Raw genomic sequence first — 14925 nt, forward strand, 5'->3', positions numbered from 1 at the left:
GATGAATTAATCCACTGCAGAAGCTTTTAAAGACGCTTGTGCGTGGGTATATGAAAATAAAAATTTGAAGCGTATGAAAAATGCTGTGCTTGAACGGTATTCGTACCGGAACCTCCGGTTAAAAGAACGAGATTCTACCGTTCTGCCACGGAGATCGGCAGAGCGGCCGATATTATAATTACGAAAATTTCAATTATATTTGTATTTCATTTTACTCGTTTTCATGGATATACTCAAAATTGTGGCTCCTCCGTCTTTAATCGGACAACGCAAAGAGTGACAGACCGATGAAGGTTGTCAGTCTCATATTTTTTTTCTTTAAATTTAAAAATTAATAATTTTAATATTAGTTGTTATTTAATGAAACTGATTAATGTCGGGAAGACGGGAAATTTTGTTAAAAGATCTCGTCATTCGATCTAGAATATTAAGTATGATTTGAGATCCGAACGGATGCAATAGATATCTTTTTTTTTATTAAAATAAGGTACAGTTTAAATAATTTTTACGGTTGATATTTTTGTAGTTTTGACCTGGAATTTTAAAAGAAATCTTAATACAAATCTAAGCAATTAATAGATCGTCTAGCCGATAATAGATTGACAGAAAAATTGTCTTACACAGTTCGAATTACTACATTACGGGTTTAATTTATTTATTTTTTTTTTTAGAATTGGTGAATATGTGTTATATGTTATTTTTTTGTTTTTCACTGTTTTGATTTAAATGGAGTTAATCAAACCAGTTGATCGTTGTCGGATCCAGATAGAACGCTTCAGTATTGTTTTACTAATTCTAATTCGGAATCGTCGTTTGCGTTTTAGAATAATAATGTTTGTAAATTATTTTCTAATTGAACCGCGACGTTTATTTTGTTGAATTACCTCTCAGTCTTTTCCAATATTTTTGGATATAAGTCTTAACGGTTATTTTTTTCGGAAACAAACAATAGATTGAAAGAATCGTACAGGTTTGCATTAACTGCCTAAATAATATTCTTCAGCTGTTATATTGCGCTGCGTTATATTAATATCGAGCGCGCCATTTTTTCTTTTCGATTCGTTTACTTTTGTTTTCTTATTGGCATCACAACATCCAAGTTATAAAGACAGGGCAAAGTCAGAAATCCCAGCACCGAGAAGTCTTCCTTACACGACTATCTGAATTTTAATTTCATGATCACTATAACAGTTTTTTCTGCAGCCGAAACACTTTATTCAGCATGCTTTGACCACAGTATCCCCAAAGTCGAATCCCCTATGACAGGTGTAGAAATACTAGTCCATAGTTAGCCATTTTCAACAGATCTAAAGAGCAGACACTTGCGAGTTTATGCAGGGCAAAGACGCCCGATGAAACCTTAATCAAACATCAATCAAACATGATCTATGTGTTTATCCCAGGTCAGCCCTCGATGAAGGTGCATACCCAGGAATCTGGCAAATTCAGATTCCTCCAAGAGTTCATCAACCATCACGGAAGGTTTCCTGTCATGCTCATGCTCTCGGAGACAAAATTTAATAACTTTCGACTTTGATTTGTTGGTACTTAAGTTATTTCTGAAAAGTGTTGAATGCGTTGATTTAGTTCAACGAAAGTTTTGACCTCCAAATAACTCAAAGATTTATCTCTAAAACAGAGAGTCGTGTCATCAGCATACTGAATCATATATCCATGGTGGACAAATGATTTCAGGTTGTTGACGTAAATAAGGAACAGAACTGGCCCCCAGGATTGATATCTGGGGGATCCCATGGGTCGATCTTACTTTGTTAGATGTGACACCCGAGATCTGTATACACTGTTCCCGGTCTTGCAAGTAAGACCGATTTACGACCCATTTACGTGGCAGACTCCGCACATTACATGCTTCTAACTGGTGCAGCAGTGTTTCATGGTGCACACAGTCGAACGCCTTGGAAAGGTCAAGGAATATGCCGAGCACATGTTCTCGCCCATCTAACCACCTGACAACGCATCAATAAAATTTGTTACATCAGTTATGATTTTATTTTTCCTAAAACTAGATTTATCCGAAGCAAGAATGTTGAATCTTTCTAGAAAGTTGAAAAGTCTCTAAAAAGAGACTTTCATAAATCACTCAGAACTAATTTAGTAATTTATTTCATAAATTCTTAGTAATTATTCTGAGTAATTTTTGAGTAGTTCTGAGTAATTTATTTAATAGATTACTCAGAACTGGAAGAATGAAAATAGAGCGGTAGTTATTTATTATCAAACCAATAACTACCGCAGGTCATCTTTTTTGAATATTAAAACTACTCTAGCTGCTTCAAGGAGTCAGGAAAAAGTCCTGTTACAAAGGATAAATTGATCACGTCTGTAAGTAGTTTTATGATGTGCCCGCAGCAATCACACCATCAATGTCTTTTGTCAATGTCATCATCAATGTGCCATCATTGTCACATGTCTTTTTCGGAATCAGCTTTTGAATGATACGTGCCACCTCCGCCTCGTCAACACGTATAAGAGCCATGGAAGCAATTGATTGTATAACATTAGCTAAATTAGGGTGATGCACATTGAACGTAAAAATAATTAAAACCGAGGCAAAATAATTGTTAAACTCATTTGCAATCTCCTGTTGGTCTACAGTCGTTTTATTTTCTCTTTTGTAAATTGGTTTCTGACTTTATTGATCGGCGTTTTTCCTTTGTGTTATGATGAATAATTTGCCATGCGGTTCTTGAAAAATCTTTTGCTATCGTTAATGATTTATTAATATCGTAGGATTTACCTGCGTGAATAACCTTTTTGGAGATCTTTGTGGAATTTCTGAAAAAAAAAAAAACGTTTGACTCTTTCATTTTGGATGTTTATATAAGTAGAATAATAAAACTTAAGCTTTTCTCTTGAAACAAGAATATCTGGGTCATTCAGGAATCTGCTCTACTTTAAATTTATTTTTCAATTTTTTGAAAGGATATATAATTTCTAAATAATAGTTAAAACGATTGTAAAATTTATCGAATTTCTCATTTGTGCACTTATATTTTTGTAAGAAATCCCAAGTTTCATTTTTAAGTTTGGAGTTAAGCTGTTTAATATTTTTTTATTAATTAATCTTTTTGTTGTGAAGGTTGGGCTTTCTATTTCTGGCTTTCCATTAAACTCAACCTTCTGGGCGTAATGGTCCGAAATGGTCGTTTTCATTACTGAAACTGAGGAATTTGAAATGTTATGGCGTTGTCGAGAGCAATTCTCGAGTGTTTTAGAAAAATTTCCATACCTCTCCATCGGTGATATTGTCGACAAAAAAACTTGAAGAATTGAATGGTTTCTGATGAAAAACCGTGTTCTGAAATTAAAAAAATATCTGGCTGAAGCTCTTGGCTCACTACCGTTAACTGAATCTCCTTGTTATTGGCCACTAGTTTTGAATTTTGAAAAAGAATAATTTTGAAGTGCAATTTTAGAGAACTCTTTAGTAAATATGTATGTGTGTGTGTGTGTGTGTGTGTGTGCGTATATATATATATATATATATATATATATATATATATATATATATATACATAATAGCGGCGGAAATATTTAATGTCAGTTTCTGTTGATAGTTCGGTATCGAAAGATACGGGTATGAGAACTTCCGCGATCCGTTTACACCTCTGACTATTCATTCTAGGGGCGCTTGTTTTCGTAGATACGTGTTTTATACCTTCTCACAGATCACTCTTGATTAAACCCGTCGTTTTTACATGCAGGCATTGTAATTTAATTTCCTTTTTGCGTTTCAAAAGATATTTACTGCAATTATAAAAATCTGCTCTTTAGTCTTTTTTTTGCTTTTGTTTATTTTTGTCGTTAACACCATTCTTTTTGTTTACTTTCAATGTAAGCCGTGTAAAAACTACACCTTGTTTACTAGTTTTATTCTTTAACGCTAAATATTTTTTCTGTTCGGTGATTTTAATGACGTTTAATTTTTTTTCTCAGATCTGTTCTTCGATCGGTTTACTCTCGCTACATTAAATCCTTAATTATCTATTACGTTAATCTAGTAAATATTCTAATTTTTTTCTTAATTTATAGTTTTTACCGTCCACGCTACGATTTTCGGCCGCTCACCGGTTCGGTTCTTTTTATAATGAAAAGTTAGTCGTATTTATTGAAGATAAATCGAGTTATTAAAATGACTTTGTTTTTTCTTCATCTTCCCACCGGATGATGAAGAACATCGTGCCGCCATACAGTGTTATATTTCTTTCAAATATTTTTTAAGAATTTATTTATCGTTCGTAATCTTATTTTTATACTAACGGTGTCGATTACATTTTTTTTTTTTGGGTTAGTGTTGTACGTTAAGGTGAGGCTGTACAGAGCCGATACTGATTAGGATAACGAAAAGAAAGACCTGAATTCGATCCGTTATAAACGTTTTTGTACCTTATTTTATCGCTAACTAGTTTCAACGGCAAGAAGAGTCTGTGTAGTTTATATCTTTATAAAAACTTAGAAAACACTATTTTTACGTCCTTTTTTGTACGCACGATCTTCTAGGTCCGCAGTCTTTTATAGTACAGTTCTAATTATCGCTTAGTTAAGGTGTGATAAAGTATAGGTCTTTTTTAAAAAAGAAGGATGAAATAAAAATTTTCATAAAATTTCTCGTGGTTTTGGCGACTGTAAGGTAAATCTTCACAAAAGAATAAAGATGCTCATCTCCAGGTATCTTGAAACGATCTTTTAATAGCACTTAAAAAGATTACTTTTGTAATAGTTAAAAAGAAAAAATAACGAATTTAATTTTAAAATAAATCATAAAAGGTTGAGTTAATCGATTCGTGCTTTGAACACTTTAGCTTGTTCCTGTATTACGGATTATTTCTGTTCAGTGCTAATAATCTCGTAAATTAGGTGCGATAACGGCAAGAGTTATTGCGATTTGATACATTAGATGTCCGAAATCGATACAGACGTATCGATTTTTATACGTTTCAGCCGTAAAAGACTGGAACGGGTAATGATAAGCGACGGATTAATTTTATTCCTTTTAGTCAAAAAACAATACATTACATAGACCGCTTCGACTCAGTCTGGGAAACGAAACGACTAGGTATTGTTATTATTGAACGCGCCTGTTTTAATTAAGCTGATTTTATAACCGTATTTACGCCATCGCCGTATGTATTCGACCTTCTCGGCGCGCAGGTAAATCTCAGAATCTATTAAATAAATGTTGAAAGTTATATTTTAGAATCGTTATAAACGTGATTTTACTTTACTGATATTATTTTAATTTCGGCCTTGCCGCGAAACAGAAATAATTTCCTTAATATAGTTGGGGACTGTAGTATTAGTTTGATTTAAAGGCGTACCGTTTTCAATTACGAGACAGATTTAATGACGGTAAATTTCAAGACGTATCTTGTCAATTCGTAATAGAAGTTATTCAGGGCTTCGAAATCGCATAAAAATAACGTAAAGATTTCGCTTAATTAAAAGTTAAAACTAGATGGTTTTTATTTAAAGGAATTTTAATCAAATAATGTAGTAATTAATAAACTTCATTTTGTTATACAATTTTAATTATTACCGGTTAAAAAAAAAGATAACAGTTCAGGTCGGGTGCTTTATTTCCTCGGGCCGATTATAATAGTCTAGAACGCAAATAGCAAATCGGCTCGTCGGCTGTACGGATCGACTTTTATAAAGGTAGTAAAGCGTTAGACTCATTCATAAACCTCTTTGTTTCTTAAAGAGATCCTCTCTTTGTTTTAGTTATCTATAATTCGGTCGAAAACTGATATTTGTACGATTTTTAATACAGGCGGGTAATTTATTAAAAATGTTAACGAAAGCGTAAGAAGCCCTTTTCTGTTTTTTTTTTTTTTTTTTTTTTTTTTTTTTTTTATTAACGAGTTTTTTAAGTTGAAGTATATAGCAGCTTTTGTAAAAATAACGCATGCAGTTATGCGGCGTAATTTTTACTCGATTCTGTAAAGTACATTCTTTCTCTGTAAAGTACATATCGGGCAAATTAATCTCGAAATAATCATTTTTGTCAAACTGAAAGCGGCGTTCCCTGTGAATATCAGCCCAAATTTTAACCGGTTATAATAAACTAAATCAACAATAAGTTACACTTGGGTGTACCGATTCTTTCATTATACGCCATCAGACAAAAAAAACGAAATTTTTAGCTTTTTTTTTTTTTTTTTGTTTGTCGAGGAAAAATATTGATTTATTTATTGTTTCGTTAGCAAAACAACACGGTAACGTTAAAACGTTTCCTAGACTCTGTGCTCTGTACATCTTCTGTTTGAAATAATAATCGCGACAAGGAAATTATTGTTTTATAGGTCGGAATCGTTCATAGTGCGGTCAAAATGCGGGAAAAACAGCACGATTTGATCGTTTGTGTTACTCGGTTTCGACATCATCGTGTTGATGTCTGTCATCGTGCTCGATACGGACCTTTTATCTTAAAAAAATTTCGACCTTTTTCGATTAAAAAATTAAGAGTTGGAGATATAATTAAAGTCGCTTGATAAAAAATATCGTGGGAGAAACATTAGTATACGTTCGTTCCTGTTTAGATGGTATGTTGTCGATGGTGATAGTTACGGGTTCGCATCTACCGTAATGAATTATGAAATCTTAGACCGTGTTTGAAGCGTTGCTGAATGTGATTGAAGGAATTCTGTTGAGGAATATCAGTAAAAGATACGTTGTCGCAGAAAAGTTGCCGAAGAATTATCAATAAGGAGACGATAAAGTGTCTCGTGTTTGTTAAGATGCGGTTCCGAAAACTTTGCCGATGTATACCGATCCGGGGCGGTCAAGAAGTATCTTCACCGTTCGATTTACACTTTTCCGTGGTGGCACCGGCGTACTCTTATACATTTTCTTGCTGTGTAATCGAATCTGAAGCGAAACTATAAAGGAAGCCGTCGATGCCGTTGCGACAAGACGAAACACACGATGCAGGGTTTCCGTATATACTTGGCCCAGCCAGTGTACGAACTTGTGACAAATACAATACAGAGTGGCGCAAAAGAAGCCAAGCGATTTGACGTAACTTTTCAATTTTAACTTATTTTGTTGATTTTCTTTTCAAACGTTATAAAGGAAATCTGGGAAATTAATGCCGGAAGGTTACACAATGGCTCAACAAATGAATTTTATTTTCAAAATCAACATTCAATAATACAACTCGACGAACTTATTGCCGCCATTTCAATGTGAGGAATCCACCTTCTGCTTAGACACTTGGTGGAATATTTTTGACAACAAGGTTCAATAAAGGATATGCCAAAATCCGGAAGACCTCATTCAGCCCAAAGTGAAGAGAATATTCAACGTTTTAATCAATGTCATGAAGAACTCTGTAGAAAGAGCACAACTTTATCGAGAAGAAAACGGGGTTATGTGTGATATAGTGTTCCCACCAGTACCTTAAAATTTCCATAAATTATGGTTTATTATTCCACATTGAAATAAATTAACAATTTATTCGTTTGATTCGCATAAATGTTTAAAAACAGTTTACTTGTTTTGCGCCACATGTTATACGTAACAATTAAAAATACTTGATATCATCTACATAATAAAAATTGTGTAATTCAAATGTAATACATCTCCATTCATTATTGCAACTTTATCGGGCTAATGATGTTACAAAAGATTATAAATTAAATGGAGTAAAGTTAGTAGCAGAATCCTCAGGAGAATGGGCAAACACTGATTTTTCCACAAAACACGGGAAACAGAAAAAGTTATTCTATTTCATAGAATTTGTTTTTTTGTAATTTAAAGAATTTTACAGACATAATTCAACAGAAATCAAAGCAAAGGATTTACTTTAAATAAAACCTCAAAGGACGGTTTGCAATAAGAAACTAAAACAATTTAAAAAAGAAGCTGTCAAAAAATAAGGAAGTAATATGTAATGAAAATCATAAACTAATAGAAATCACAACTTACAATCTAATAAAAAAATCTGCTTTACCATACAATCACAAGCTACTCAATCATATGGCCTTCCACAACATTACAAAATTATTGCTTCAAATTTTATAAAGTATGACTGTTATTAAGGTATCAATCAAAAGACTAATAAGTACAAAGTAAATATAGTTTTAATGATCATGTTTTTTATTTAACAGTTTTTACTTCTATTGAAGATAAAGCTATCGACAATTTGCGTTCATAACAGCGAGGAAAAGTTTTATAAACATAAATCTAATAATAATATCAACAAACGTTTCCAGAATTAATAGTTAACGTTGTGTAAAAACCTCTCAATAATAAAATTGAGAATAACTTTTACCGTTCATATGCTTCTCATGTTTTCATTTATTTATTTACTTAATTTTTTATCTAAAGATAAATATTAATAATTTCTAAAGTTATTGGTAAAATTCGAAAAAATGTTCATACCTTCAACCTCAAGCTAAGGTACTTTACTGCCAGTTAAAAATGTATTAAAAACTAGATGGAGGCTACTTAAAAATGCTTTCTGATAAAAATCTCAGGATTCAGCCTCTGACCCTGTAAATAAGGTATGAAAAATGCATCCTGACAATACATCATTTAAAAAATAAATAAATGATTATTTATTTGTTTTATAAATTGATTTTAAAACCCAGGATTTTAAATGAAACAAACTCTGTATGCGAAATTTACAAAAACAAATTTTTATACACTGAAATATACTAGGCCCAGCCAGTGTACGAGCTTGTAACGTAGCAGACTGCGTATTACTACTCGGCCTGAAAACATAAACTCCGCGTATCAAATCGAAGTATTACTTATTATTATATTGTACACTGTAATAAATATCATATTTACATTTACTAATTATAAACAATGCGTAATTAATTCTTTTGTAAATTTTAATTGTACTAAATTATTAGTTTTTAATAATAAACAAAAGCTTACTTGAATTTTCTTCATGTACCTAATTCAAACTTCTAGCAAGTTCACCATCCTCGCTAAACGAATCGCTATCACGTTCATTATCAGACGTTCATTATCATCACGTTCATTATCAGAGTCTTCACGTATAATGTAACGTTCTGTCATTTCTTCTATCAGTTGTACCAATTTTTCGTACACTTTTTCAATATTTTTTACTTTTTCACAATAAGGTTTCCAGTCATCTTCATTCATGGAATTAATTTTCTCCGTAGTCAACTTTTCAACATTTGTAAAAGAAAATGTGTTGACTCGCCACATTTCTTTTTACGCCCGACCATACCATCTCGATCGGATTCAAATCAGGATGGTACGGTGGGAGTCACGATGCCCATCATGTTTTTTTCAAAACTTCATCCAAGTGATATTTTTGTACTTTAGTTTTATGTAACTTTACTAATTCATATAACTGTGGTTTCGGCATTTTTTAACTATACGGAATATGGGTTTTCTCCAGCCAATCGGTCATATCTTTTCTTCTGGAGTTAGAATTTGGCGCGTTATAAATACTTGTATTGGAATAAGCGGCGTTTTCAACTACTACTGACATTGTTGGAAGATTTGGAATCAACTTTTCACGCGCCCATTCCGTGAAATTGTCTGTATTCATGTTGTCATGGCAGTCGCCACTTTTCGAAGTGGCTTTCCAAGTTAGTAATGCGTTCGGAATAAAACCGATTTCTCCTCCAGCATGAATTACTATTAAACGGTCACCTTTATTAATCGGCACATGAAGTCCCTCAGCAATACCATCAGACTACGACTTTGTCGAAAAATGCGAACTTAAAACTTAAGTTTCATCCAAATAAACAATTGTAGCACTTCTTTGTCTGTACTTAGCCACTGCCGGCAAATATTTAATCTCTTCCACTTGATATCGGATCTCTCAATTAAAGGTTTTATGTTATTTTCAGTTTTACGCCGTTTGAAACCTATCTCTTTCAAAATAACAGCTAAACTTGATTCTGCCTTTAAAATCAATAGATGACTGAAGTTCTTGCCTTATTACTTTTTTAAAAGTAGGTATTCATTCTTCTTTGAATGAAATTCATTAACTGTTCTTTTTACTACACCTAAATCAAAACTGTCCAGTCCACTAACAGGTTTCGAACGTCGTTTATACTTTTTCGGCGTAGTGAAAGAACACGATTGGGATGTTGATTGAAGAATCATGTTTTTTGTCTTCTGAGTTTTTGAACGTGTGTTTTTGATAAATACCAGCTGTGTTTTGATGATTGAGTGTGATGTACAACAGTATTTGGCTTAGACAAGATAACAATGGGAAACAACTTCACTTCCCTCTTTTCCTAGTAAACCTAATACAGGATGCTTGATAATCTTTGAAAAGATTGTATACTACTTTTACGAATAATTAGGGCTTCATACAATCTACAAACATCACTAGTTGCTTACATCTAACGTAACCGTAATGTTTTCATTAAAATTTAATTTAGTTTAATCTTAGGGTATACACAAAAACATACTCTCAGGATTATGGATACTGTGTGATGAAACAATTGTTACAATAGGAAATTCTAGCTCCTATCCCATAAGTAAAAATAAATTTTGAATAACCTAATCTCATATTTATATATAATGAAGATGGAGATAATGATTAATAAAAAATATAAATGATGTACATAATTTTTCACTAATTAAGTTTTTTTTCGCATTCATTTGTCTGGCATTTCTCCCATCACCGCCCCATTCGGTCGCTCTAAAGCATAAGACCGAATGTCCATGCTACAAACGGCTACAGTGCCTCAAAACGGTTTAGCGACCAATATCTTAATTAACTTCCCCTGCTTTCCTAACTGCGTGAGCGGAATAAGCGTGGTGCCCTACACTACTCGCTTGCGTGTCCCACCGCTCACTTGTCATATATTACTAAAATGGGTAGGCGCACCCCGTCTACATACTAAAAAATATGACTTGTCAATAAATTAAAATTTATTCCATCAAGGACAGCAATTCGCTGCCACGCCTAGCTCGCTGAATGCCAGCAAGTAGCTGTCCACCATATTATAGCGCTTGGAGCTATATTTGACCGATGGCCAGCCATTTCTCAAGGGTAGTCTCCCTTAATATCACTTATTAATATCCCTTATATCACTTAAACTACTGATGCCGGTTGAACAAAGCAACGACTTCAAGGAACTCGCACACGGTCCGACAATGCCGCTCACGCCACATTGACTCGCCGCTTATGAGTGGCGAATTTTCTCCTTGACCTCTAAGTTCCAGGGTGGCCTGAGTTCTGCCCCCCCCCCCCCCAAGAGCTGAGCAGTCGAACATCATGGGTCCGTTTGACCGGGCCTCCCTGCAGACGCATAGTTCTCAGCTGTGCGTCTGCGCAGAGGTCTAAAGAAATAGACCGTTTTTATTGCTAAAATTCATGATTTCGTTTAATTTTATAAACGTTTTAACAAAGTTCTACAAAATATTCCAGTTCGTTTAACTTTCGGAGGAAGTTAGTACGACAGGGAGAAAATCGTTTTAGAGGCGCCCATTAGATAGTGAATACCATGTTTCTACGTCACTCTCAGTAATTTACTGTTTTTTCTTATTAGTAGTATTTTAAAGAAAGATTACTTCATATTTAAAATAAAATATACGTAAAAAAAAAAAAAAAAAATTGAAACTGTTGCGTTTTGTACATCTTATTTGCATCTTTCCTACTATTTTTTTTTTTTTTTTTTAATTTTTATGATAATAAATGTTATCTTACAATTCAATTTTTGGCTAACTGTGAATTGTTTTTTACTGTTTACGATTATGCGGCTAAATGTATATATACATTTCATTCATCCGAAAATGAATAATATAAATATATATAAAGGTTCGTTTCATAAAACAATGAAAAACGGTCTGTGTGTGTGTGTGTGTGTGTGTGTGTGTGTGTGTGTGTGTGTGTGTGTGTGTGTGTGTGTGTGTGTATAAAATAATCTTTATGTGTTTCTGCAATCCTATTTATTTGAAATAACATGCTATTTATGGACAAGTTGCGTCACAGCCGTGATGAGAAGTTGTGCAAGGGGGAGCCGACGCGTTCGCCCCTGCTATTGGCTTGTATTCATGTCTCGTACATTAATCATTATTTAAAAAGAAAAAGATACGGAATCATTTCACGCTCGCGCACGCATATATACATTAGTTTGTTTTCTTACAAAACATTGTAATTTGGATTCAATTGGAAAATTTTTAAATAATTTTGTAGTACCAAAAATCACTATATTTATACACACACACACACACACACACACACACACATATATATATACATATAAGATTTTGAAGTCGTTCATACATATATATATATATATACATATATATATATATACATATATATATATATATATATATATATATAAGCATATATAATTAATTTTCTTATTGATTTGTTTTTTTTTTTTTGCTGCGACTTATTTTTCTTGATTACTGAGGTACCGTTAAGTTTAACTACAGATGTACTGTTTTATGCTTAATTTTGTTTTGTAGCCTAATGCTATAATGTATATTTATTGCATAAGATACAGTGATAGTTATAACAATTTTTTTATTCTTTTATGTATTTAAAACACTTGGGACTTTTTGTTTATAAAATTCACTCTAAGAACAGTATATATTAACTTTTATCTGTGCTGTTTATTGTAAAATAAATGAGAAAGAAGATTCTGCCAAAGAATTAAAATAATGAGGCACTATCAAATCTTAACTGGTTTTCTGTCTTTCTGAATGAAATGTAAGGAATAGTTTGGTGAAATCTATCATGTCATTCAAATTTTATCTCCAGATAAATGTTATCTGGATAATGGTGTTTTCTCTACCCTTACTTTGTTCATGCTGTGATGATTTGTTGCTCTTCCCCTTTTTTTTTATAGAATTAACACAAATTAATTGTAGACATAGAAAAATTTATCTCGTCAAATTCATTTATGATAGGTAATCAAGCTGTTCACTATTGTACACATTTTGAATGTGTACTAATGAATTCTAGCTGAAATACTTAAATTTTTATGTAAATATCTAAGAAATACATTTGTGTGCTTTTCTGTTTTGTGCAGCCATTATAAATACCAACTAACCGTAACAAAATAATGTGAGTAATGCAACAGGTATTGCAAATTATATGCATCATTCTATGAGTTACAATGGTTCTATTAGCTTTTACATTAAGAAGCTGTTTTTATTAACTGATTTTTCTTATATAAACGCAGTTAGTTTTTCTAATGGTAAATAAATTACTGTATGCTTTCTACGTCTGAAATTTAATAGACCCATCTTGTAGAATGGTATATGCTCTTGGTGAACAGTTATCTGAAAAGTGTAAAATAAGTTAATCTCCCTGCTTTAAGATATAAAAATGATGTTTAATTTCTGAATTCTTTTGGTTTTAAAAAAATGTAATTGTTTTATGTTTACTACCGAAATGTCACAGGTTGGAAAGCAGAAACCATCTGGTGTTGAAATAGAAATTTTTATTACTGATGTACATTTACATCAGTATTTTTTATAGTATGCACAGTTTGAATTAATAAATAAAATAAACGATTTGCTTAACTTATGATAGTTCCTGAATCATTGAAAAGGATTAAGATATAACTTCACTAGGATACTCATCCTAGAAGGATACACACTATTACTATATCAATTAATCTTGTGATCAATTGGTAGTACAGCTTTATCGGTTGGATGCACTTCAGTTAGTCTTGCATGAATGAAGACTGTAGACTTAACTTCTAAAGAGCACAGAATTTACAGGCTTCCAGATCCTCAGGATGGACCATGTGGCATTTAGCATACACCTGCAGAATCCATAATGGTGAAAGAGAGATGATAAGGAAAAAAAATGGGTGATGAGGAATTGTGGCAAAGACAAACAACACCATTCAGAGGATATTTACAAAATCTTCTTTGAGCAGCAGTCACTCTTCCTGCTCACAACCCTTCAAGAAGTCAGGGTATTTTAGCTAGGACAGGAGCAGGGTGCTACCGATCAATGATTTTGTCTTCACTCACTAATATTTTCTGCAATAAAATTGTTTTTCCTTCACAAGTTAGAGCACCTGAGAACAATCTCAAGCTTCATGAAGGAAACCGTCACCCTTTGCATGAATTGTGTAGAACTATTCAGCTGAACTTTAAAACCATGCAGATGGACTCCTGATTGAGGATTTGGTGTTTTTAGTTGCATTCTTAAAAATTATTTATTTTTTAAAAATAATTTTAGTGCAGATACTTTTTTCTTTCTAGGTTTAGTTTTGAGCAGCAACAGTGAGTGATGGTCATCAATTTATATCAATGATAGAATTATTAGCTGAAAGTCTGTAAGGTTTAACTAAAATTTAAAACTAAAACTATTAGTATTCTGATATTAATACAGAAAGTATAGTATAATATATTAATATTAGTCTAGTATTCTGATACTTTAATTATAAAGTGCAAATCTTATCTATTTTGTATCGATATAATATTTTTAATTTTTTTTTTACAGTTTAAAAAAAAACACAGAAATGATGCAAAATGGCTTGGTGGACTCCATCCCTCAACAAAATGGCTCAATACACACAAATTCATCTTCATCATCGAATTCTCATAACTCTTCATCACAGACAAACCCTGGAGGAAACCAAGAAGAAAGCAAGACCAACTTAATTGTCAATTATTTGCCCCAAACGATGACCCAAGAAGAGATTCGCTCATTATTTTCATCCATCGGTGATGTCGAGAGCTGTAAGCTGATCAGGGATAAAGTTACCGGTAATAATCTATATTTTTCTATGATATGTATTTTGCTTGATTAATTTTTGCATTACTAAACTCGGCTTACTGACTGGCTAATTGGGAATACTAATTTGGTTTAGCTTGCCGGTACATGTCTGGAAAGTTTTAGAATTTTTAGACCAGACATTGCAACCCGGACTGAATGTATGCCTTGAGTCACTCTGGGTGATAGTGGTAGTGGTATACATACGTAGCTTATAT

At 32.8% G+C, this 14925-nt stretch overlaps 1 protein-coding gene across 12 annotated transcripts in view; it reads left to right on the forward strand.

Annotated features, from left to right (window-relative positions):
• The window catches only part of LOC142323135 (ELAV-like protein 3), a 257843-nt gene that overhangs the window by 98624 nt on the left and 144294 nt on the right, over window positions 1–14925 (forward strand). For all 12 annotated transcript variants that reach the window (XM_075362385.1, XM_075362379.1, XM_075362382.1 and 9 more), the window contains exon 2: window positions 14435–14700. In XM_075362385.1, coding sequence (XP_075218500.1) covers window positions 14454–14700 — 247 coding nt within the window. In that variant the 5' untranslated portion in view covers window positions 14435–14453. The remainder of the gene's footprint in view (window positions 1–14434; window positions 14701–14925) is intronic.

The sequence above is a fragment of the Lycorma delicatula genome, chromosome 4 (assembly GCF_047948215.1).
Source record: "Lycorma delicatula isolate Av1 chromosome 4, ASM4794821v1, whole genome shotgun sequence".
NCBI classification, from domain to species: domain Eukaryota; kingdom Metazoa; phylum Arthropoda; class Insecta; order Hemiptera; family Fulgoridae; genus Lycorma; species Lycorma delicatula.